This window comes from Poecilia mexicana, unplaced genomic scaffold (genome assembly GCF_051168715.1).
Source record: "Poecilia mexicana isolate PSO_F unplaced genomic scaffold, ASM5116871v1 scaffold_17, whole genome shotgun sequence".
NCBI lineage: Eukaryota > Metazoa > Chordata > Actinopteri > Cyprinodontiformes > Poeciliidae > Poecilia > Poecilia mexicana.
The window spans coordinates 14,122,792-14,146,170 of record NW_028263386.1 but is presented as its reverse complement, the minus strand read 5'-3'; the positions used below and the strand labels follow the sequence as shown (position 1 = coordinate 14,146,170).

At 38.5% G+C, this 23,379-nt stretch overlaps 1 protein-coding gene across 2 annotated transcripts; it reads left to right on the top strand.

Moving 5' to 3' along the window:
* Positions 1 to 3,883: 3,883 nt before the first annotated feature.
* dspa (desmoplakin a) lies at positions 3,884 to 21,837 on the top strand. Of its 2 annotated transcripts, none has more exons than XM_014988994.2 (24): positions 3,884 to 4,292; positions 5,224 to 5,308; positions 5,489 to 5,607; positions 5,698 to 5,857; positions 7,801 to 7,926; positions 8,616 to 8,675; positions 8,787 to 8,954; positions 9,081 to 9,185; positions 9,275 to 9,370; positions 9,463 to 9,588; positions 9,812 to 9,964; positions 10,077 to 10,231; positions 11,156 to 11,282; positions 11,427 to 11,613; positions 12,103 to 12,374; positions 12,519 to 12,700; positions 12,806 to 12,944; positions 13,677 to 13,870; positions 13,963 to 14,125; positions 14,847 to 14,930; positions 15,021 to 15,128; positions 15,376 to 15,474; positions 15,631 to 17,445; positions 17,852 to 21,837. In XM_014988994.2, the coding sequence occupies exons 1-24, from the start codon at positions 4,084 to 4,086 to the stop codon at positions 21,056 to 21,058; spliced, it is 8,139 nt and encodes a 2,712-aa protein (XP_014844480.2). In that variant the 5' UTR covers positions 3,884 to 4,083; the 3' UTR covers positions 21,059 to 21,837. The 2 variants fall into 2 exon arrangements, with proteins under 2 accessions (XP_014844480.2, XP_014844484.2); XM_014988998.2 differs by having other exon boundaries at positions 3,949 to 4,292; positions 15,631 to 16,128.
* Positions 21,838 to 23,379: the final 1,542 nt, after the last annotated feature.

The following is a 23,379-nucleotide window of genomic DNA, read 5'->3' as shown; positions in this document are numbered from 1 at the left end:
GGTTTCCATAGAAGTAAAACAGGCCTTGATCATTAACTCCTGTCAAGTCTGTGAAGATGCAAAGGTCACAATGGTTCTATTTCTCTTCACAAGTACAATATAGAGAATTTGAAGTCATGTAATACATTGTTTCTTCAAAGTTATCTTTCGGTTTCTGACATTCCTATGTTGAAACGCCTTCAACTTTTTTCAGGAGATTTTGGCTTCCACTCAGTACCAAAAAGAGTTCATTAACCCAAAGAGCAATTCACTTCCTGCAGAGACATTTGATTTCTCACTAATAGGGCTTGCTGCACATTTTTCATGGAAATCTTTCTAAATAAAGACCACTTTCTAGGGGAGGAAAAGCTGTTTCTGGCAATAATACAATCTTACTGGAAACGTTTTCAACATCTTTTCAACTCATGTCACATATATGGCATAAAAATAAAGCCTAAAGGAACCTGCCGTCTGGGTACAACATTAATAAACAAGATGATGTGAAGTGTCTGCAGTGTGTCTACTAAACCAGCTGTCAGGATGTTTGCCCCCGGTTACTCTCATGATGTCAATACTAGTGTCTGGAAATGATTTCATACGTGTCAGCAGCCACGAGACATGCTGGGATTCAAGAATAATCAGCCCGGTAGCGTTAACCTGTTGGTGTCGTTGCACTGCTCCACATTTAATACTCTGTCCTTGTGAGATGTGGAGCCCTTTTTTTAGCTGAACTTTTTTCAAGTCAAGTTGCTGCAACCATTTTAATAGCAATGCAATCTTCGCAACAAAGCTCCTCTTTATGATCAGGGAATGAAGCAGGACTGAAACAGGGATTTTAGCACCTAGGGCAAACAGTAAGTTAAATATTAACAAGCCCAAAGACACACTAGTCAAAGCTTTTACTTTCCTTTCAAAGCATGCCTATAATGCACATAAACATTGAGAAACCAAAAGCAAAGCTTTGTTTCTTTTGGTTTTAATGTAATAAGACACAAAATTTAGGATTTTTCTTTTAGCAGTTAGGGTGGAAAGGCTCACACCTCCCCTCCTCGTCTGGTTTCAATGAAATTTCAGGTATTAAGGTTGTTAAATTGCACATGTTTCATCTTGCAGCATCTTTGTTGACAGAAAGCATGTTAAACGCCAAGCAAAGCAAAACCTCCTAGGGATGCGGGGTGTGTCTCATTCTGAGACTGGGACTGCCTTTTCAAGAAACTATTGTTACTGTATTGAATTATGTTCTTAATGAGACAAACAATGATCAGAATAGTTTTTAAAACAAGTTTAAATTTACCATGTTAGTATTTGCAAAAGAGAACATGTAGATGCCCTAAGAGTTTTTAATTTTACAGATCTGGAGATTGGCTGGGTTTACAGTTCCAGTGTTTACCCACAATCATGTCTCCTCTCCCTGATAAGTCTTTTCTACTCTGCTCTCACACTTCCCTGTGATTTTTTGGCATCTCTGTGCAAAAACTCCATGTACAGTTCCTTGCAAAAAAAAAAAAAAAAAAAAAAAATATATATATATATATATATATATATATATATATATATATATTGATATCCACTGAACTTGCTCAATTTTTTCATTCTATAATTACGCTACTTTAATTTACAAGTGGACTCTCTTTATGAGCAAGATGACATCTAACATGGTTTCAGGGGGATTTATTTGGACCTATATGGAAAATTTAAATTTTGACTTGCAAAACATTTTTTTTGAAAATGCACGTTTTTTGTTTTTTTTCCTTCTGAATTATGCACTACTTTGTGTTGATGTTTAACATAGCAGTACATTAAAACACAAAAATTAGTTTAACCTGATAAAATGACTTTTCCAAAATAAAATTTAAAAAGGGCTCTGACTCCAGAGGGGTCAGTATTTATCCAAACTCAACATATAATTTCATTCTCTATCTGAGATTGCCTAATAACACAAAAAAGATCCATGATCTTCTCTTGTCATTGTAAAAAATGTTTATGTTACTTTCCCTACAGCAGCACAAAGATCGTGCTTGGAGTAGCTATTAGGAACTAGTTTTTTGAAATGTTGGCTCACACTGACCCTATAGGCATGTGTGCATGTATGACCCGCCCTTTACTGTCTACTTGTGTCTCTCACACCCTTTCACTTTTCAGCCTGTTTAAATCCTCCTACTAGTACTTGTGTGCAGACTTCTTGCGACCTCAAGAATGTTGAACTTCGGATGACAGATTTTTAGGGGTTGGACTACTCTTGCCTCTTTCTTCACTCTGATTAAAGATTGCCAAAAGTTTCAGCCGTTAGTTGTTGTTGAGAAGATTCTTTCATGGCAGAAAAATAAACCTTTGAAAATGTTTATGTGTAAAAGGCCAGGAGAGGGAGTTACGGCAAAAGAGACAATTGTTTAGAGTCAAAAATTGCTTTGTGGAGTTGAAGTAAAGCAATACAATCAACGCATTCTAAAATACAAAAGGTACTTTTGTGCCTTTGAGTTCTGTAGAGGTGCCTTTTTTCATTTTTCCCCACTTTATTGTTGCATTTGTTTCTCTATAATTGTTACCCAAACCTTATGTGATGTGTTTCTAATTTAATAAAGTCAGTTATGCAGTGGGGCAAAAACCAGAGATACACCAATTAACTGATCAGAGATTAGAATCAGATCATTTTTCCTACGTAGGCCAATATCTTCAGCTGAAGACATCCTTTTTCATAGGTTATTTTCCTTGAGATCTATTACTTTTATTCTGATTTCATTTATCATTATTATTTAACTTGCATGCTTGTCTTTTCAATCATTTTATTTGTATTTTTAATTTTTCTTAACGCCACCTCCTGGATAACATCATAAGATGCAAGACAAAGGTAAAGATAAAGATAAACTAACGGCTTAACGGTGTTCATACTCTGAGTTTATCATATCATTTTAGACTAAAGCTCTCCTGGTGACAAGAATCATTAGAAAATCTCCATGCACGCTCAAACTCTTGTTGCGAGTTGGTCCATGTCAGAGATGCACCAACTGCAGACTCAGCTCTCTTTTTCTTAAAAAACTGTCCTTCATTGCCATTTTTTCCCCCACAGCTTTTCTCAGATCCTCTTCTTCGTCTATTTAGGATCATATTCTATTAATTATACAGCATTAACATCTGCAACTTGCTGTTGGAACTCTGACAAAACTCTACTGCAGCAGCACAATTTAGTTTCTTCCATAACACGTTTAGACAAAAATTAACCAAGAAAACTTTATAATTTTGTGATCTCACATGAAATGTTCCAGCAACCGTTATTTATTATTATTATTATTTTTTTAAATCATACAATTTTGTCTCTGGCTTTAGGTTGATTATCGCATAATAGTCTCATTACTTTATTTTCTGTTTGATTCAAATTAGAACAATAATCAAAGAACTTTCAACACACTAATAAAAATTTGAAATCAAATGAATCAGAAAAAGACTGGAAATACGTATCAACTAGGACAATCCTGATGGGTCAATTTGCACGAATTTCCAATTTTCCCCATGTTGAATGTCAAAACTTCTTCAACAGTGCAAGGCAACAAGACCCACTCTATTTGCCGTAACCTTCCAAGAGAAGATAAATTGGTACGAAGAGTTTATGACAAAAATTGTATTTGAGTTTCTTTTTCTCTGTTGCCTAACATAGCGATACGAATTATAGAAGAAAGGGAAGTAAATAAATATGTCTATGCGACTGACATGTAGGAGTAAGACAGTCTAATCTTGTTTAACTGATTAAAAATAAATTGTGAAACGTCAGATATACAGCTTATTTCCCACGCAACTTTCATCATTGAAGAAATGTGTTTATTTCCTGATAGGTCAAGGAGGCGTTGCTACATAAAATCATTTAACACGAACCTTCCCAAACATACCAGAGTCGTTTCGTAAACTCAGCAAGGTGTGGTTTCAGTCCAAAAAGCAGTTCGCTTCCGTCTATTCACAGAACACCATTATCTGCGCAACAGGAGACGGGGCGGAGGAAAGCGCACGGTTTGTCCGCTCTCCGGACAGCTAGAGCCGAAACAACCGGGGAAATTAACTAAATACACCGTATTTCAACAGGGAGGGGGAAAAAAAATCCTAACTACGAGCAACATGAATCAATATGGCTCTGAGCCTAACCTGGCAGGACGGAGGAGTAACTCCCAACAGAACTTATTCGTCGGTGGAAACGGCTACCAGGCAGAGTTCCAGCAAAGGGACCCTAGATACCAAACCTACAGCAGGTCGTCCATGCACGTCGGCGGCGGCCGCAGCATGAAGATCGTGACTACCGGCGGTGGCATTGGAAGTGGAGCACAGACGTAAGTGCTCACATGTTGGACTCTTGGCTAAGAGGGGGAAAAAAAGTGAAAAGAATACTTTCTTAACATCTTCGCATAATGTTTTAGGGGTATTAAGTATTGTCCGTTTACAAAGAGCAGTAGTTTATTTAAGTATATAAGCCATAAAGCCAAAACAAGCTCACGTCCTACTTGTACAGTAATTACAATAATTTTCAATAAATAGGGGTACAAACTTTCATGTTTGGATTATTATCGTATTTATAATTATTTCTGCAGCTGATCATCTCGTCAGATGAAGGTAAAAATGAATCTTAGTTTTATCATTCTTGATCTGTTGCACAATATGAAAACATAAGTAACCTTAAGCGCACCCTTTTGTCCTTACATAATGATGTCACTTAATTATGGCAAAAAAAATAATATTTATCCTTTTTTGTATAGTTACAGATAATTATTTGTTCATTGTGAACCTCTGGTGACCTTTGTGTGTGGACTAAAATTGCAACTTTGTCAAAGTACAGTACAGAAACTACTCCATTATAACTTTTGTTGCTAAGCTTTTGACTTTAGGAAATTTTAACCAAATGTTTTGCTTTGTTTCAAGGTTTAAAAAATATGAAGATTTGTAACTTATTTACTGTAATAACTGTGTATATCTTCTAGCTTTCTGTTTTTGTTTTTCATGTAGCTTTTGTGGTCCTTACTCAACCTTTTGCCTAATGACTAATGAATTGAAATCTAAGTTTGTCAAAGCGAATCAGAAACTTTATTATAACTTTGTGGTTGTCCTATCCTACTTTGAAAGCTTTGCACTCAATGCTTTCTTTGATTCAAGCTTTAGAAATTATGACATTCAACAATCTACTATCTATATTTGCAACGTCTGTCTCATAATTGATTTCATAACATTAATTTAATCATAAGTTTATTCTGTTCTTCCCATGGTCAGTGTGCAAAGTATTCATCAAGCAGCTGAGTTCCTGACAAACCAATCTATGGCATTGTTGGAGAAAGCAAATAAGGTCATTGACAATGTAAGTATAACATATCAATCTCTAAATATCTAAAATATTATAGCAATCACTTTGTCAAAGTTCTTCTTTCAACAAGACACAAATAGAGGATGTTAATATTGAGGTGTTGGTCTTAGAAATAACCAGTATTATAGAAGTACAATCTTGCAGCGCAATAGAGTTCCTGTGGTTTCCTTTCAGGGAGCACCACCAGCTGAAGCAGAGATGTACCTGCTCAAGACTGCAGAAAATATTGAGAAGCTGACGGGCTGTGGCCGAGAGTTGCAAGAAATGCGTGTGCCATCTGATATTGGACAAACGTAAGATCAGACATATTCTTTGTGTCGTCTGGTTGACGTCTGAGGTCTTTTTATCCTTATCTGACTTTTTTTTTTTATATGTCTCCACAGTGTTGATTTTTTACAACAACAGCATTCTATGCTCAGACACAAACTTGGTGGGTATGGGACTCTGAAAAGTCACAAGGTCAGTGTGAGCAGTGGAGGTAGTGTGGGGAGTGATGGCGGGCGATACTTCAATGACGCCATTGGCTTTATAACACAACAGAAGGTGAGTTCTGTTACGTGTGAAAATACTACAGTTTAATTTTACACATGTGTTTCTCATTTCTAAAGTAACCATGAAAACATTACTCTTTATTGTATTTCTTGGCACTACATGTGGTAAAAGTCTTGGAAAATAAATGTGGGAATTATTAACTTCTATATCCAGGATATGCGGATGAGAAGCCAGTGAACTAGTTTGTACAGTTTTTTTTTTTTCTCTGCTGTGGAAGTCAGAAGAGTGGATAAACTTCCCCTAGCATTTATCCTACCCTACTGTAACTGGAACCACCTGAACTCGGTGCCAAAACCTGATCCGGGAGTGAAAGAGGCTAAGAGAATTGGTGGGGGGTTGAAACAAAGGAGTAGCTGGAGAAAAAAAAAAAAAAAAGAGAAAGAGAGAGTTTGCTTTTGCATGAAGCTCACAGAGTTTTTTTTTTTTAAAGGCAACACAGCAGTGAAAATAAAGGAGTCATTGAGACAGGATAGAAAGTGGGAGTGAAGAAGTGCGATATGTTGCACTATCCTCTGAGTTGGTTTGTAAGAAACAGGGCAGCCCATTTGACCTGTAGTATGTTCATGGGAAAACGCCTTTCTGTTCGTTTACTCATCAACACTCGACCTTCCCGCAAACACACCCTGTCATTCTGTCACCACTTACAGCCTCACCCTTCTGAATCTTACCACACGCGTTCCTGCCATTACCACATGTCAAACTTTTTTCTTTTTTTTTTTTTTCATTCCCCAACCTGTATTCCTTAAGTTCAGAGCAGATAGATAACTTTTAGTTTGCACCGTTGATTGTCAGTGTCGCATTTCAAAGGATAATTTTGCTGATATTTCAAAGTGGCTTATTACCTTTGTTGCTGCAAGTTTGGTTTGTCCTGTGTAGCACTGGGCAAGTATACACAAGGGGAAAAAAAAAGGGAGTGGCGAGCAAACAAAAGCCCCGACAGAGAAGGGTGGAAAAAAATGCAGAGTGCAGAACAGGGACGGGCTGAGGTTGTGTTCCTGGCTGAGCTCCTATCGAAGCTGAGGACTGCAGACAAGGAGGGCATAGTTGGAATAGTTTCCTGCTTACCAAAAACCTAATGATTATTTGCTGACACCTAGAGGGCAAAAAAGGAAAAAGACAAAGAAAGCATTTGGGTGCAGGGATTCAATATTACATCGAGTTTTGTTTAATGTCTTACCTGTAAGCAGTTAATGTCTTACCTGTAACCGTTCTGATGTTTTTATTCTGAGTTTTCAACAGACGCTCATGAGTAATTGCACCAAAACCGTTGCATTTGAACATTCCAGATGAAAGACAAGCCAAAAAATTGTATGTTAGCTTAAATAAATTGCAGCTTGTTGCTTTTTTTTAATATTTTTTACAGATTTTGCAGTTTACACTTGTATTTCTGACTAGATATGCGTTACATGTTTTGTTCCCAACACTGAAGATTATTGGTACCACACTGCCTCTTATCTCCAATATACTCTGTAAATAATCGTAGGATTCTGTGTTGAAAGCTTCGAATGCAAACTTGATGAGTTCCGTTCATAATGGCATTTGCATTAATGACCTTTCTGAGACTAACTAAACAAATTTGCGATGGTCTCCAGGACCAACTAATCTCAAACTAGACTTACTGAACTGAATAAAATTCCTAGACACACCAAAATCAAGAATCTACTGAAAATACAAACGTAATGCCACAATAAAAAATCACATTCAACATATTGTGACAGTTATATATTAAATGCTTCAAAGGATTTGAACAAAAAAATAGCTGAATTATCTTTTCAAGAGACTACGTCAAATCTATTAATTATCTATAATATTCAATTAGGGGATTTCATTTGAAAATACCCAAACGCAAATTTTACTCACCTCAAACATGTCCAAAAATATGAAAAGCAAGAGCAAAAGTACTAATCATGGTATTGTCATTTTTAATTTGATAGCGCATGATTGAGACAGCTCCATTCGGAGATGACGCCAGCACCATAGAAAACCAAATATTAGCCCACAGCAAAGTCCACAGCGCCATCCAAACAAACCTAGAAGTAAGGCGTGCCAGAGAGGAGCTGGTAAGTTATATTTCTTTACTTTTATACCTATTTTGCTCACTTCACATCACAACCTCTTAGCACTTTTTTTCTCTCTCACATAAGGCGTGGGTTGGTACTGTATTAGATTTTTACAAGCATGATTACCTTGAGTGAAAATGCAATGGCAATAAATCCATAAACACTGGAGTTGAGCAAAATCACTGTATTAACGTCATACAACGTAATAGAAGTTTTTAATTATTTGGTGCTAGAATACTGTTCCTTTTTGCTGTCCAAGTAAATTGAACTGATTAATTGGTGACTCAGCATGTACTGGTAGAGCTTGTTTGTTTGTTACATGCTTTACCAACATCCTGCTTGTAACATGCTAACATGGTTACCTTTGCCATGGTAATAGGTAGTGCTTCTTTCATTTTCGCATGATGGCTTTGATTTTTATCTTGTAAATGAAACAAAAGAAATGGCATAGGTAGGGCCAGCACTATGTTATGTTATTTTATGATCTATATAACTGGAGAAAAAACTCCTTTAATCCAGCACTATTGCCGACATCTCATTAAAGTGGTTTTTGGTTAACAAAAAGGCCGTGGAAACCATCACTTTTCAAACCCTCCAAATATCTAGAACCAGCCCGTGTCTACTATTTAGTATGTCCCCCTGTTCGGTTTGTGGCTAAGACCTGAGCAACATTGTGAACTACTTTCCAGATGGCAATGGGCAATAAGTATCACCTCAACATCCTGGAACAAGAGATGGAAGCCCTCCAGGTAGAGAAAAACCCTTTCAGCACAAATAGTATTTTGTCAAATGTAGCATTTTTTCTTTTTCTCTGTTGCAATTTTAATTCTATCCATAAACGTGCCATGTGTTTGTCGTAGAAAATGTCCAACAGTCGCATCATTCAACTCCGTGACCTTCAGAGCATCATCGTGGACGTCTCTCAAGCCATCATGTGGGTTAATGGAAGAGAGGAGGAGGAGCTAATGTTTGACTGGGGAGACAAAAACATCGACCAGTACATACCCAAGAAGCAGGAGAGCTACTCTGTGAGAATCTCAAACTGAGCATTTTTTTCATTGTTATTATTATTATTATTGACATCTGTTGTAAATGTATCTGCATTGTTTATGGTGGGACTGTTTTGGACTTTTACCTTTCTGTTTATACATCAGAAACTGATGAGTGAGTTGGAGGAGAAGGAGAAGGAGCTAAACAGGCTGAAGACGAAATCTGATGTCCTCTTGAATAACAACCACCCAGCCAAAGATAAGATCGAGGTAGTGGTTGTTGCCGTTTGGACTGTATTTTGATCAATTATTTTAAAAATTTTATTTTACGTTTGAATGAATGACTTGGCACCCTACAGGCCTACGTGGACACCCTACAGACACAGTGGAGCTGGCTTCTCCAGATCACAAAGTGCATCCAAGTTCATCTTAAGGAAAATTCGGCCTACAGCCAAGTATGACTTTAAAGTTCCTGTTTGCTATGTGGAAATAGCACCTTGTATGTTTTCATTTAAACAAACCTTTTCTGCTTTTATTTTTCCTTCAGTTTTTCAAGGAGGCCAATGAAACGTATGCAAAGCTTCAGAAGCAACATGACATCATCAAGAGCAAATTCATATGTGACAAGAATACCCGTGTGGAGAACCTTGTCGAACTCCTGAAAAATCTGGAGGTATCTTTGTTCTCCATTAATTGTAATTTCCCTGTGCATTGGACAAAGTAAAAAAAAAAAAAAAAAAAAAAAGTGCATGCCTCTTAAACTTGTTCGGAAAGCCTTTATCCTTTTTATCTTTTCAGTCTGGCTGCATTTATTTAGTATAGTTTCGAGCATGATTTGTTTTCTCAAAGTTACTGTAAAAAGTGCCTAAGCTAAAAATTTCTATTTTTCAATACAGAGAGAGAAAGAGAGGATAATGGAGAATAAGAGGCAGGTCCAGAGTCTGGTCACCAAGTCGCAGTCCATTGTCAGACTGAAGCCTCGAAATCCTGAGGAGAAAGCCACCGGCCCCCTCATGGTTCAGGCCTTATGTGACTTTAAGCAGGACCAGGTTGGACATATGAATTCTTCATCTCTATAGTTTGCATAACCATACACAAAGTGTAACAAAGGCATAGCAAATGTAGTAAATCTCATTCTTTTTTATTGTTTTATGTTTTCAGAAAAGTATATTGAAAGACAACCAGGGCATCCTGAAGGACAACTCTCAGCGCAGCAAGTGGCTTGTGACAGGACCTGGAGGTCTTGACATGTGGATTCCCTCTGTGTGCCTGCTCATCCCACCGCCAAATCCTCTCAGCATCGGAATTGCTAAAAAGTAAGAAACTGCACACCTATGAGAAAGGACCCGAATCAGATTTGGTGGTTAGGCTTGTTAAAATCTGTGCTGTGTTGTATGTAGCAGTGGTTCACAGTGGTTTTTTTTTTCCAGAGAGTCTCTCCTCCTTCATTGATTTAAAACTTACAACCTCCTTCCCACTTTTGAAGTTACATGCACACTCATACTTGTTCATATGTGCCTGCATGACCACTTTAAAGAAGCCTCTCAATTTATTATTTCTACATCTATATTTAAAAAAAAAAAATCTAACGGTCACCTTGAGCTCTTATACTTCTGACCAGGGGCCAGAATTAGCTGCTGTTTTCTACAGTGACAAGGAGCTCAACTCCCTGATTTGCAGAAATTGCTGAATGATAATCTAAACGGGTCTGTCTGAACTCAGTCTAAAACTTTTTTGCTTAATCATCCTTCTGGAAATTCTCTCACTTCACCAGATATCAGACCATTCTCTCAATCTCAATAATCCACAGACTATAAGTCTGTTGCATGTACCAAAATGCACTCACTGTTTTATCATCCATGAGCCCCCTCCCCCGTACCCTTCCCCCTCCCGCCCCTTATGTGACACTTTTAGCTCCAGTTCTTAAATCTTTTTGGTTAATGCTGATTTTTTTTTTTTTTTTGTCTGGAATGTTGCTAATGTGACTTTTATTAACTGCAAACGTGCAGACAGTTAGTATTATTTATTATTTAATATACTTTAATTCAATGTATACACTTGGAATGAGCCAATGATTTGCTTAAAAGCAGAATTTGCAGCACTTAGCATTTCATTGTCCTTTGATTATTATTTCTTTAATTATTTTATCCGTGTCTGTGGTATTACAGTGGGCAGAAAATTAGTGGTTGATAGTGTAGTTCATATTGCATATCAGGAATGACTGTGTGTCCTTTTACCAGAAATGAGCAGTACTATGAAGCCATCATGGGCCTGTGGAATCAGCTCTTCATCAACATCAAGAGTCTCATCTCCTGGCAGTACTGTATCAGAGACGTCAACTTCATCAACTCCCTCACCATCAGCATGGTAAGACGTCAAGAATGAAATATTTCAAAATGAGCAAACGCACATTTGGTGAAGCTGAATTTTGAACTCCATTTATTGCTTTTGTTTTATCTGAGCCACTCTACGCTCTCACACCCACCCTAACCTTCCTCTCTTCTCTTTTAGCTGTCGAAGATGCGACCCGACGAATACCGCGAGTTGATCAAAAATATGGAGATCCATTACCAGGAGTTCATGCGTAACAGCCAGGGTTCTGAAATGTTTGGGGAAGAGGATAGGAAGACCATACAGGGCCACTTTAACAAGGCTCAAGAGCACTACGATACTCTGATTGTCCAGCTTCCCAATTACAGTAAGGGGGAATTCTGTTGATTTTACTTTGAACGCTCAGTTAATTTTCAGGGTGTAATTGTAGAATAATTCAGACCATATAATGGGGCACATCATTAGAAAAACTCTTTAGCCTGTTTGACTGGCTAGCCTTGATTTCCTTGTTTTACAAATACTAACCTTGATTTGCATTTAATTGTTTTTTTTTCACAGCTGCGCTTAAAAATATAGGAATAGTGATTTCAGATAAACATTAGTAATATGTTGTGTTGTTACTTCCATTACATAATACTAATTATTAATTATATTAGTAATCATGGATTATGTGAAGCTGTGTTCTTTTTTAATAAAAGGTATAGTTAAAGAACTTGATCTGTCTTATCTGCTTTTCCAAAATAACAACTGGGATACAAAGTATATTTCTGTTTTGTTGCACTATTACTTAGTTAGAGATTATGGAAATCTCAGTTTTTCTAGTATTAATTTGCATCGTTTTTACTTCGCATTGAAGGGGAAGAAGAGGTAAAGACTGAAGAAATTGAAGTCCAACAGCAACTGCAACAGCAAGTGCAACAGCAACTGCAACAGCAACAGCAACAATACCAAGCCCCCATTAAACAACCGACCAAAACCAACACTGTCATCAGCCTTTCGCTGCTTAGCAATCTGCAACAAATTCGTCGCAGGCTGGAAATGGCTGAATCTAATCTCACTGACCATCTCCATATCCCACTTGGAGAAAACAGTGTGCATGAGTGCTCAGTGCACATTCAGAAGCTACACGTATGTTGCTTTTTTATTTATATTGCAAATTACTTGAATGCAAATGTACAGAGCCGATCAGAAGAAATGTCATAGCTAGTTTCACGACTAAAACATGTTGTATTTACTAATTTTAAGTAAATGTCACCATATGCTCATTTCCAGGGCGTGAACCAAGACCTGGATTCAATTTACAATGAGTATCTGCACCTAAGAGAAATGATCACAAAGCAGCTAAATGGGCTCCCTGCAGACTCAGAGCAGGCCAAGTTCCTCCGTTCCGAACTGGATATAGTCAACCACAAATTGGGAGAACTGCAGCATCTTAACAAAGTCTACCTTGACAGGTGCAGTATTTTTATTTATTTTTTGGCCAGCTGATCTGACCTGAAGCTAAAGTTAGGTTAATCTTCTTACGTGTTTTTTTTTTTAATGTATTGTGTCCACAACAGATTGAAAGCGCTCAAGGACCTGCAACAAAATTTTCTCCAGGCTGAGGATTTTATTAAAGTTCACGAGATCCGCCTGATGGAGAAGGAGACCAGCTCCGATGACCCTCAAGAACTGGAAATCCATCGGAGTGCTTTAAGGGTATGAGGCACCTGTTTTGATATGTAATTTATTTTCTCCTTAGAAGTTTTAAACTTTGCTTTTTCTAAATATATTAGTTACTCAGATGGATTAGATCTTTTATTTTATTCTTTTGTAACTTGCCACAACAATGACACTGGATTAAAAGTTGTTGGTAACTGGAATTTGTTTTACTGTTTGTGTTTCTTAATTATTTATTCTATATATTTCAGATGAATATCTTAAAAAGTATAGAATTTACCGTCTCTGATAATGTTTTCTATGCAAAACATAAGAAAGTAGTAAACAATATTTTAGTATACAATATAAAATAGATAAAAATCTCAAAATTTTATGTCCCAACCATGAAAATAAATTGTTCTATATTAAGAGCAGTGTAGCACTACCATTGTTGGCAGTAGTTCTAGTACATCTGCTACTACTGTTAATACTATTATTACTAGTAGTAGTAGCATAGGTAGTAGTACTACTCCTAATACTAACAAGATTTTAAGTCATATCTTTTTAAAGTATCATTGAATTTACTTTTATTTTTCAGACGTCGCTGCATTATCAATTTCAACCTAGAGAAAAAAACCTAGAACTCCTCAAAATCAAGTACTTTCAATCATAGTAAAAAGGTTTGGTTAATTGACAGGCATTTACCTCAAAAACACAAACATTTGTACTTGTCACTTTTAGTTGTAAAACCAAAGGATATGAATGACCTTGCTGTGTGAATCTCTATTACAGAGCATGAAGACTGAACTTGATCAAAGACGGGATCTGCTGACTTCCATGGAGTCTCACCTGGCCAAAGCGCAGTACTGCAACGACCAAATTTCCGATTCTTTCCACAAATGTGATGTGGATTTGTCCAAGTACTCTGAGCTTATGAACCAGCTTTCCAATCGCTGGCGTCAAATCCAAAAGCAGATTGATATCAGGTACGACAAGGTTGTCTGGTCACATTGACGCATTTGTTATTGCCGGCAACAGGACTAAAGCATTCCTCTATCTCTTCCTCTTCCTGCCTTAGACTATCGGACCTGGAACAACAAAAGCAGCAGTTAACACAGTATCAGCAGGGAAGAAATTTGATGGAGCAGTGGATAGACAATACCAGGAAACGGCAGGAGACCCTCAAGATGGCCAACATCACTGACAGGCAGACTCTCACGGACCACATCAACCAACAAAAGGCATGCTTTTCCATGTTTACCGAAACTATCGTAACAAATGTTTGAAGGTGGTTTTCCATTTGAGGGAGGTGTGTCGGCTCAAGCTAAAGTCAATAAGGGTTACTTCAGACGAGCTGTAAATCAAACTGATTATGTTATTTGATTAGACAGTATGCATAATTTCTAGTGAGTGTATTATTTCCTATTCAAACTGACTGACTAATGTCAAAAATAACACAAATATAAATGTCCACTTCTATGTAAGTATATAAAACCCAGTGAGACATAATATAGTTGTGTTAGACTAAGAGCAATGTGTTTGATTCATTGGTACAAGCTCAGGAGAATATCAGAATCGATTATATGATAAAGTAAAATTAGGTAAACACAACCTAGAAGCATGGTGAAGTAGAGTGACAAAAATGTACTTTTGGGATCATCTGTGGATGACAACTTCCAAGCTCAAAATCAAATTGACTCCTGGATGTCAGTCTGATTGTGATCAATTAGAAATGCAAATACCTGTGAGCAAATGTGTGTTTTATAGTGCAGCACACGTAGAAAGTGCAGGATAATTACAATTTAGGGAATTTAGAATATCTGTAGAGTGGGGAAATGTTTAAATGTGTCATATTGTTGCATGAATTTAAATAAAACACCACAAACCAGAAACAAGGTTATCATATGCAAAACTTCTGAAATTAAAGGAAACGTTTTTCCTTATTTGTGTTGTTTTGAATAGACTCTTCACAATGAAATCAAAAACAGGAAGGACAGACTGGATGATGTGCTGAGGAATGCGGACACCTGTGTTACATCCATAAAGGTAATTGGTTTGCTTCTTCTTGAAATCTGTCTTGATGAAAAAAAAAAAAAAAAAAAAAGGTATAAATATCGCTGGCTTTGTTGTTTTCAGAATTACGAGCTGGAGCTGGCTTCTTACAGCTCAGGACTGGGAACCTTGCTTAATGTCCCAGTGAAGAGAACTTTGCTTCAGTCCCCTGCATCTTCTGTCAGAAGAGAAGTAAGCAGCAACATTCTTTTAAAATAATCTCATAACTTTGGATTTTCATATTTATTGTGTGATCAAATTCAAGAAATATATTCAGCTTATAGATGCTACATTTAAAAGCACTCGTGCATTTTGTAAAATGAGTGCATTCCAAATCAGGGTTCATTCACCAACTAAAAATGAAATTCCACACAAATAAAAATGAAAATGATTGATTGTTTTTTAACGGTGGTATTTATAATCTAATTATTGTCCCAAGGCAGGTGAACTTCAGACACATTACATCGAGCTGCTTACCCGCTCCAGCGATTATTACAAGTTCCTGGGTGACTTGGGGAAGAACATAGATGAGCTGAAGGTTGGCATCAGATTTTCTTTCTACAACAATTATGCATTTTTTTTTCTATGTATGCAATATTTTTGTTAAAGCTACTTGCCAGAGAGACTACATTTACTTGAACAAATAGGTTTGAAATAAATCTGACTAAATTTGTCTTCCTTAATCTGTCATCAGCTAAGAAACACCAGGATTGAATTGCTAGAAGAGCAACTGAGGCGTCTACAGGATGAACTTGAAGATCAAAAACAAAAAAATGGTTCATTGGAGGGTATCTTGTCCAACTACAAGATGGAGCTCAGTCAGGCTAAAGATGAGCTCATTTCAGTGCAAGAAGTGAAGAGAACCACAGTAATGCAGGTTAACGCTGCTAAAGAGAGCCTTGATAGCACACAAGGCCAGATGCAACTTGTAGCTGAAGAACTAAGCCGCATTAAATATCAGCTTGAGGAGGAAAAGAGGAAAAGAATGCTTGCAGAAGAGCGCTTCACAAGCCACCAACAAGAGTGTGATGCATCAACTCGCTCCAGGATGCAGGAACTGGATGCCATCAACTGGACAAAGATAAACCTGGAGAAGTCGGTGAAGGATAAAGAACATGAAATTGAGAGACTGAGGATGCAACTGGAGGAGGAAGAAAGGCGTCGTCAAAAAGTCGAGTCAGATATATCAAAGGTAAGAACACAGTGCACCCAGGAGATCAGTCAACTCAAACAGACATATGAGACAGAGATCCAAGTCAGCAAGACCACCATTCTGAAAGTGTCCCAGCAGAAAGATGAGGATGCATCACAGTTGAGGCTGCAAGTTGACGGGCTCCTGGACGAGAAGAGAAATCTGGAAGAGGAGCTCAGGAGGCTGAGGCAGTCCATTGCTGTCATTGAAATGCACAAAAGCAAGGCAGAGCAGGAAGCCAGCCAGCAGATGGCCTCAGTGAATGAAGCGACAAGGATTCGTACTAATTTGGAGCTGCAGTTGAGAACGCTCCAGCAGCAGAGAGATGAAGAAAACCTGAGATTACAGGAATCCAACAGAAACAGTCAGGAGAAATCCAGGCAAATCAGTGAGCTAACAATTAGCCTGCAAGAAGAGGAGAAAAAGAGGAGAGCTCTAGAACTGGAGTTCGGTCAGCTGAAGAAAGCCAGAGCAGAACTTGTGGCAAAGAACAGCGCTTACCTTGAGACAATTAACACACTTAAAGGGGCTGAGCAGGAAATCCACATCACCCGAGTGGAGTTGGAAAAGCAGACCAGTGAGAAAACTAAGGCAGAGCAGAGTTCTGCCAGGCTTCAGAGTCGTATCAGGGAACTTCAGTGCTCTCTGGATGGGGTGGAAGCTGAGCTGGAAAAGCAAAAGAATCAGACCCAAGAGGAGTTCACTCGTCGTAAGAGAATGGAGGCGGAGTTAGAGAGGATGACACGTACGTGCAGAGAGCATACCACTACAATCAACTCACTGAAATCAGTTCAGATAGAGGTCACAAACACTGGGAGAAAGTATGAGCAAGATATCAAGGCTCTCCAAGAGAAACTGGACAGGAGCTTAAGGGATTGCAAAGTCACCAAAGAAGAACTGACAGCGGTGACAAATGAACTCAAAATACTAAAACAAAAACTCCAGCAAGAGCAGGTGCGAGTTCATGAGCTCAACCAGCGCAACGAAAGCTTGTACAAAACCATAGAAGAGAAGAGCCGCCAGCTCAACGAATACACCACAGAGATGGAAAAGCTGAAGACTCTGACACAGAACCTTACCAAAGAGAGACTAAGGTTGGAGGAAGAGCTGAGGGCAGTACGACAAGAGAGAGATGAACTGAAGATTAGCAAAGGTGCTATTGATGCAGAAAGTGCCACTCAAATCTCAGCTTTGAATGTCCAGCTTCAAACGAGCTCCAAGAGGACATCTGAGCTCCAGTTTCTCATCAGTGACCTGACCAAGGAGAGAGAAAAGCTTAAAATGGAAATAGAAAAATTCCAAAAGCAGTCAATTGAGGTATTTTCGATCACATTGAAGGATAATATACTCATATCACAAATGTATCATTTCCTTCTTGCATGTTTTGTTGTGTGTACTTTATGACTTATCCTGATTTCAACGTACCTTTATAGTATATATCACTACTTTTACTTTGTTGAGCACAATTTTCTCTTACTCACAAATGTTCCCTCTTATCTGTGCCTCTAAATGAGCTTTTCAATAATTTCACAGAATGCCACTCAGTTACTTTTACCATCATCACAATCACACAATGAACTACAGTAGCATGTCTAGAAATGTGTGCAAAGTTTTCTAACTTGTAGATTACACAGAACTGCACGCAATACTGATATGTTGTCTTTTGAACTGCATACATGAAAGTTAATTACATTATAATGCTCTTTCTCTTATCTTTTCACAGACCTCCAAGTTGGCACATGACTCCCAAAGCAAATATACTGACCTGGTGCTGGAGAGGGACAGCTTGCTCTCCAAGCTTAAAATGCTGGAGCAGGACAAGAACCGTAATCAGAGATTAGAAGAGGAGCTTGGCCGCCTCAAGTTCTCTCTGGAGACCGAGCTTCGCAACAAACAACATTTGCAAGCTGAAAGAGATTCTATCCATAAAGAATTTACCTCTATGAAGAGCCAGTACGAGTCCAGAGAATTCCAGATTAGACAGTGCGAGTCAGACAAGGGCAAGGCTGACCGAGAGAGGCTATCCCTTAACAGTGAGATTGAGAGGCTGAAGAGGGAGTTGTACACTTTGGAGGAAACATATAAGAGACGTCTCGGGATCTCAGAAAAGGAGGCATCTGATCTGGCTCTGAAGAGAGATGCCCTAGAGAGAGAAATTCTTAGACTGAAGAGACCACCTACGTTTAGCATTCAGACCCAGACAGATGAGAAAATCATGACAATTGATCCATCAAAGCTTGTGTTCAATGGTGTGCACCGAAAAGTCACAGCCCACCAGCTTTGTGACTGTGGTATAATCAGCAAAGCTACCTTGGAAATGCTGTTAAAGGGCAAAAAGACAGTGGAGGAAGTAGCTGTGGACATCCAGGTTAATTTAAAGGGCACTGGCATTATATCTGGGATGAAGACAGGTTCACAGGGAAAAATGCCTTTCACCGAAGCCAAACACAAGAAACTCCTCAGCCCAGAGAGTGCCATCATGCTGTTGGAAGCTCAAGCAGCAACAGGCTACATTGTGGACCCTGCATTTAATGAGAGGATGCCAGTAGATACTGCCTGTTCAAGAGGGATTGTAGACACAGAAGACAGAGATGTTTTATTGAAAGCTGAAGCCGCCAGCACAGGGTTCAAGGATCCATACACCGGCAAGGTGCTGTCTGTGGGACAGGCTTACAAAAAAGGTCATGTTGACAAAGAAACTGCAATCCGGTTGCTCCAGGCTCAGGAGTCTGTTGGGGGCATAATAGACCCCGTGCTGAGTGTATATCTTCCAAAAGATCTGGCCTTGGATCGTAATCTCATAGATGATGATCTTTACAGGGCTTTGAATAAAAAGCCTGCCTCCTACCTGGACCCAGCGACAGGAGGGAAGATCACATATACTGACCTTAGAAGGAAGTGCACAGTCGAACCAGTGTCTGGTTTGCTCCTGCTCCAAGGTCCAGAAAAGCCCATGACAGTTAAGGGTATCCGTGGGGAAGTCTCTGTCACAGAACTAGTTAAGTCTGAGCTGCTGAATGAAACTGACGTGCAAAAGCTCAACCAGGGTTCGCTCACTGCAAAAGACATTGAAGACAAGCTAAAGTCATATCTCTTTGGCTCCACTTGTATCGCAGGTATCTATGATGAGGTCAATGACAGGATAATGCCTTTCTATCAGGCAATGAAGGAAGGACTGTTAATGAGAGGAACCACCCTGGAGCTTCTTGAAGCACAAGCTGCATCAGGCTTCATTGTTGATCCAGTTAACAATGTTTTCCTGACAGTAGAAGAAGCCACCAAAAGAGGCATAGTAGGGAAGGAGTTCAAGAGTAAGCTCATGTCGGCAGAAAGGGCAGTAACTGGATACACAGACCCAACAACAGGCAAGACAATCTCTCTCTTCCAGGCTATCGCAAAAGATCTTATTGAGAAAGGTCATGGGATCCGGCTGCTTGAGGCCCAAATTGCCAGTGGTGGAATTATTGACCCTGTTGAGAGCCACCGCATTGAAGTTTCTGTTGCCTATAAAAGAGGATATTTTGATGAGGAGATGAAAGAGATCTTAAGCTACGAAGGAGATGACACAAAAGGGTTCTTTGACCCAAATACCAAGGAGAACCTGACATATCTTCAACTGAAGGAGAGGTGCATCACAGATGAAAAAACAGGGCTAATACTTCTGCCCCTCAAAGACAAGAAAAAGGCTCAACAGTCTAAAGAAAGTCGCACCAATGTGCTCCGCAAAAGGCGTGTTGTAATTGTTGACCCTGACACAGGGCTGGAGATGTCAGTCAGGGAGGCCTACCATAAGGATCTAATTGACTATGAAACGTTCCTGGACTTGTCAGAGCAAGAATGTGAGTGGGAGGAAATCACCATCACAGGATCAGACGGCTCAGCACGTTTGGTTATTGTGGATAGAAAAACTGGAACTCAGTATGACATTCAAGACTGCATAGACAATGCTGTCATTGACCAAAAGACGTTAGATAAGTACCGTGCCGGATCAATAACCTTGACCGAGTTTGCTGACAAAATTACCAGCAGAACCAGCAGCACTGAGATGACTATTGCAGCCAGCAGTGTTGATGACATGGTCACGTGCAGCAGCCCCACCCAAGCCACACCATCTTCACCTACTGTTCGTAAACGCCTCAGCAGCATTTCAATTACAGTCTCTCCCCCAGGAATGTTTGATGACCAAAGTCCTGTAGCAGCCATATTTGACACAGAGACTTTAGAGAAAATAACTGTTACCGAGGGGCTCAAAAGAGGCATCATTGACACCCTTACAGCACAAAGACTGCTGGAAGCTCAGGCTTGCACTGGTGGGATCATCAACCCTGCAACCGGTGACCGTCTGTCACTTGAAGATGCCTTCCATCAGAGTATCATTGATGACTCCATGGTTGGTAAACTCAAAGCTTCTCAGAAAGCCTACATCGGTTTTGAGGATGTGAAAACCAAACGAAAGCTCTCTGCAGCTCAGGCCGTAAAGGAGAATTGGCTACCCTACGAGGCGGGCCAAAGGTTTTTGGAGTTTCAGTATTTGACAGGGGGTCTAATAGAACCACACACAGGACGTCGTATCAGCATTGAAGAGGCCATCCGGAAAGGCTGGCTAGATGGTAAAGGGGCACAGAAGTTGCAAGACACTCGCAACTATCAGAAGAATTTGACTTGTCCAAAGACGAAGCTGAAGATCTCCTACAAAGAAGCCATGGACAGCTGCATGGTGGAAGAAAGCAATGGAATGAAGATGCTGCAGGCCTCTTCTGTGTCCACCAAAGGAATAAGCAGCCCTTACAATGTGTCCAACCCAGGATCTCGCTCTGGTTCCAGGGCTGGATCTCGCACTGGCTCAAGGAGTGGATCTCGTAGAGGGAGTGTCGATTATACCTCCAGTTACTCCTACAATTTCTCCTCCAGCACTACCGTCCTCAGTTGAAATATTATCTCCTAATGCAAATAAAACAACTGCTTTATAGTTTTCCTGTTTTTATGGTATTTTTTTTAGTTAAATGTAGCTGGGTTTTGTTAAAAAAAAATTAATCCGTTTTTTTTTTTTCATTTGTATATGATTCAAATGTTTGTGATTTTTTAATAGTTTTGGTTTTGATTTTAAATGCTGACTACTACTGACATCCTTGTCGTCCTGATTAAAATGTACCTTGGCCTTGTGGTAAAATGAATTTAATTTCAGTTTTTTGTAGTTATTTTTGTTATTTGGTTTAGGTTCCAATTAACCTCTTCAATATTGCTTTTTTGTTGTTGTTTTTTGGGGTTAGGTTTTATTGTAGATTCATTCATGTTTTTAGAGAATGGTTTTATCTAGAGTTATTGATGTTTTGTTCAAATTGAAAAGCTAACTATGCTAATTAATCATGAGCTCTAGCTATCTAAATAGTTATAATTTTTTTACATTACTTTACATTCTTACCCCTCTTTTGACACCACTAACCCCTCCATGTTATTGGTTTATTACAATATATTAAAAAAAAAAGAATGTTTCTTTGATTTATTTTTGTTTTTAATACCACAGTTAACACTCATAATCACTTAGACCTACAATTTATTTTTTGGGGGGATTTTGTTTTTATCAGAATTTATTGCAACATCTTTCATGTATTTTTTTTTATTTTTTTTACTGCATACTGCCTACGGCATTACTATAAAGACTATCTGCAATATTTAGCATAATTTCAAATAAAATTGTCTTTGAAAGTTCTAGTGCATATTTCTGCATCTTTTCACACTTCTTACATATCGATATACTCAATGTATCCAAACATCAATAGACATACAAAAAATGTTTGAAGTTTAATCTTCCAACTTTGAAGAATTCTGTTTTAAATTGTGTCATAAGCAGAAATACTATCATCAGAAGTATTAAAACAAAACTATGAATCAACTCACACAGAGTTAACAAAATGAGTACTTTTCATTGCATTGGTGCAAATCATAGTCCCAAATATCCAAATGCTGGCTCTATTTAGCTTGTGCATAAAACTCAATGTTAAACATTCAATTTTACATCAGAAATACATAAGGTAGGGCAAGTGTTTGTTTTCTTTTTTGTTTGTTGCCACCATTCCTATTGAAGACAATTCAGCAAGACTAAAAGAACAGAGATTAAAAATAGAATAAAAGCAAGAAATAATGAAGCTTGAGAGGAAAAAAAAACATCAATCCATCCATTTTCTTTACACCCTTCACCCTAGTGGGGTCGGGAGGGTTGCTGGTGCCTATCTCCAGCTAACGTTCCGGGCAAGAGGCGGGGTACACCCTGGACAGGTTGCCAGTCCGTCACAGGGCAACACAGAGACAAACAACCATGCACACACACACTCACACCTAGGGACAATTTAGAGAAACTAGTTGACCTGACAGTCATGTTTTTGGACTGTGGGAGGAAACCGGAGTACCTGGAGCATGCACAGGGAGAACATGCAAACTCCACGCAGAAAGACTGGGGCCGGGAATCGAACATAGAACCTTCAAGGCAACAGCTCTACCAACTGCGCCACTGTGCAACCAGGAAAAAAAACAATAAAATGCAAATTACAATCAAACTAATAGTTAAGAAATAGCAAATAAATTGGTAAAATTATAGTTTGAGAAGCATACACTAATGCTTCCAGTCTCAATTTAAAATAAACAGCGGTTTCACAAAAATGTAAGGAACAGGTTCATTTGAAAGACCACAATTATGTTCAGTATTGAGCATGCTTGATCTATGACTTCTTTTGCTAGCACATTTGTATTAGCATCTTTTGAGAGTTGGATTTTATTAAATCTAGATCACTCCACAGAGTATTTTTTTGATTTTACATTTCAATAAGTACCTTTCATACCAAAAGCCTTGTTTTCTTCAAGTAATGATAAAATTAGCAATACATATTATGTGCCTGATGGTGCCTGATGCAAAAATACATCAGCCACAGGCACACATCTACAGTTTGTTAATTTAAGACTATACTGAGACATACTGGGTCTACTATGTCATTTAGAGGTCAAGAATACTTATGAATATATTTTCATGTTTGAAAGTACCTTTTAATAATACAATACATAAAAAACAAGACAAAGATAATTTCAACAATAATATGACATTCATAAACATCATTTGACAAGTATAACACTCAAGTAAAATAAACAGTACATAAAAACAATATCTGACAAATTTAGTTGTTATATTAACACAAGACATAAGTGGCTCACCTTTTTCTGGTTCCCCTATTCTCCTTTCTTTGCTCAAAAACAAACAGA

Bases quoted from the DNA above. Each gene is read 5' to 3' on its own strand.
- dspa (XM_014988994.2), top strand. From the start codon at position 4,084: ATGAATCAATATGGCTCTGAGCCTAACCTGGCAGGACGGAGGAGTAAC. The intron at 5,608-5,697 runs GTAAGATCAGAC...ATGTCTCCACAG, and splicing joins CCATCTGATATTGGACAAAC to TGTTGATTTTTTACAACAAC. The intron at 15,475-15,630 runs GTTGGCATCAGA...ATCTGTCATCAG, and splicing joins AGAACATAGATGAGCTGAAG to CTAAGAAACACCAGGATTGA.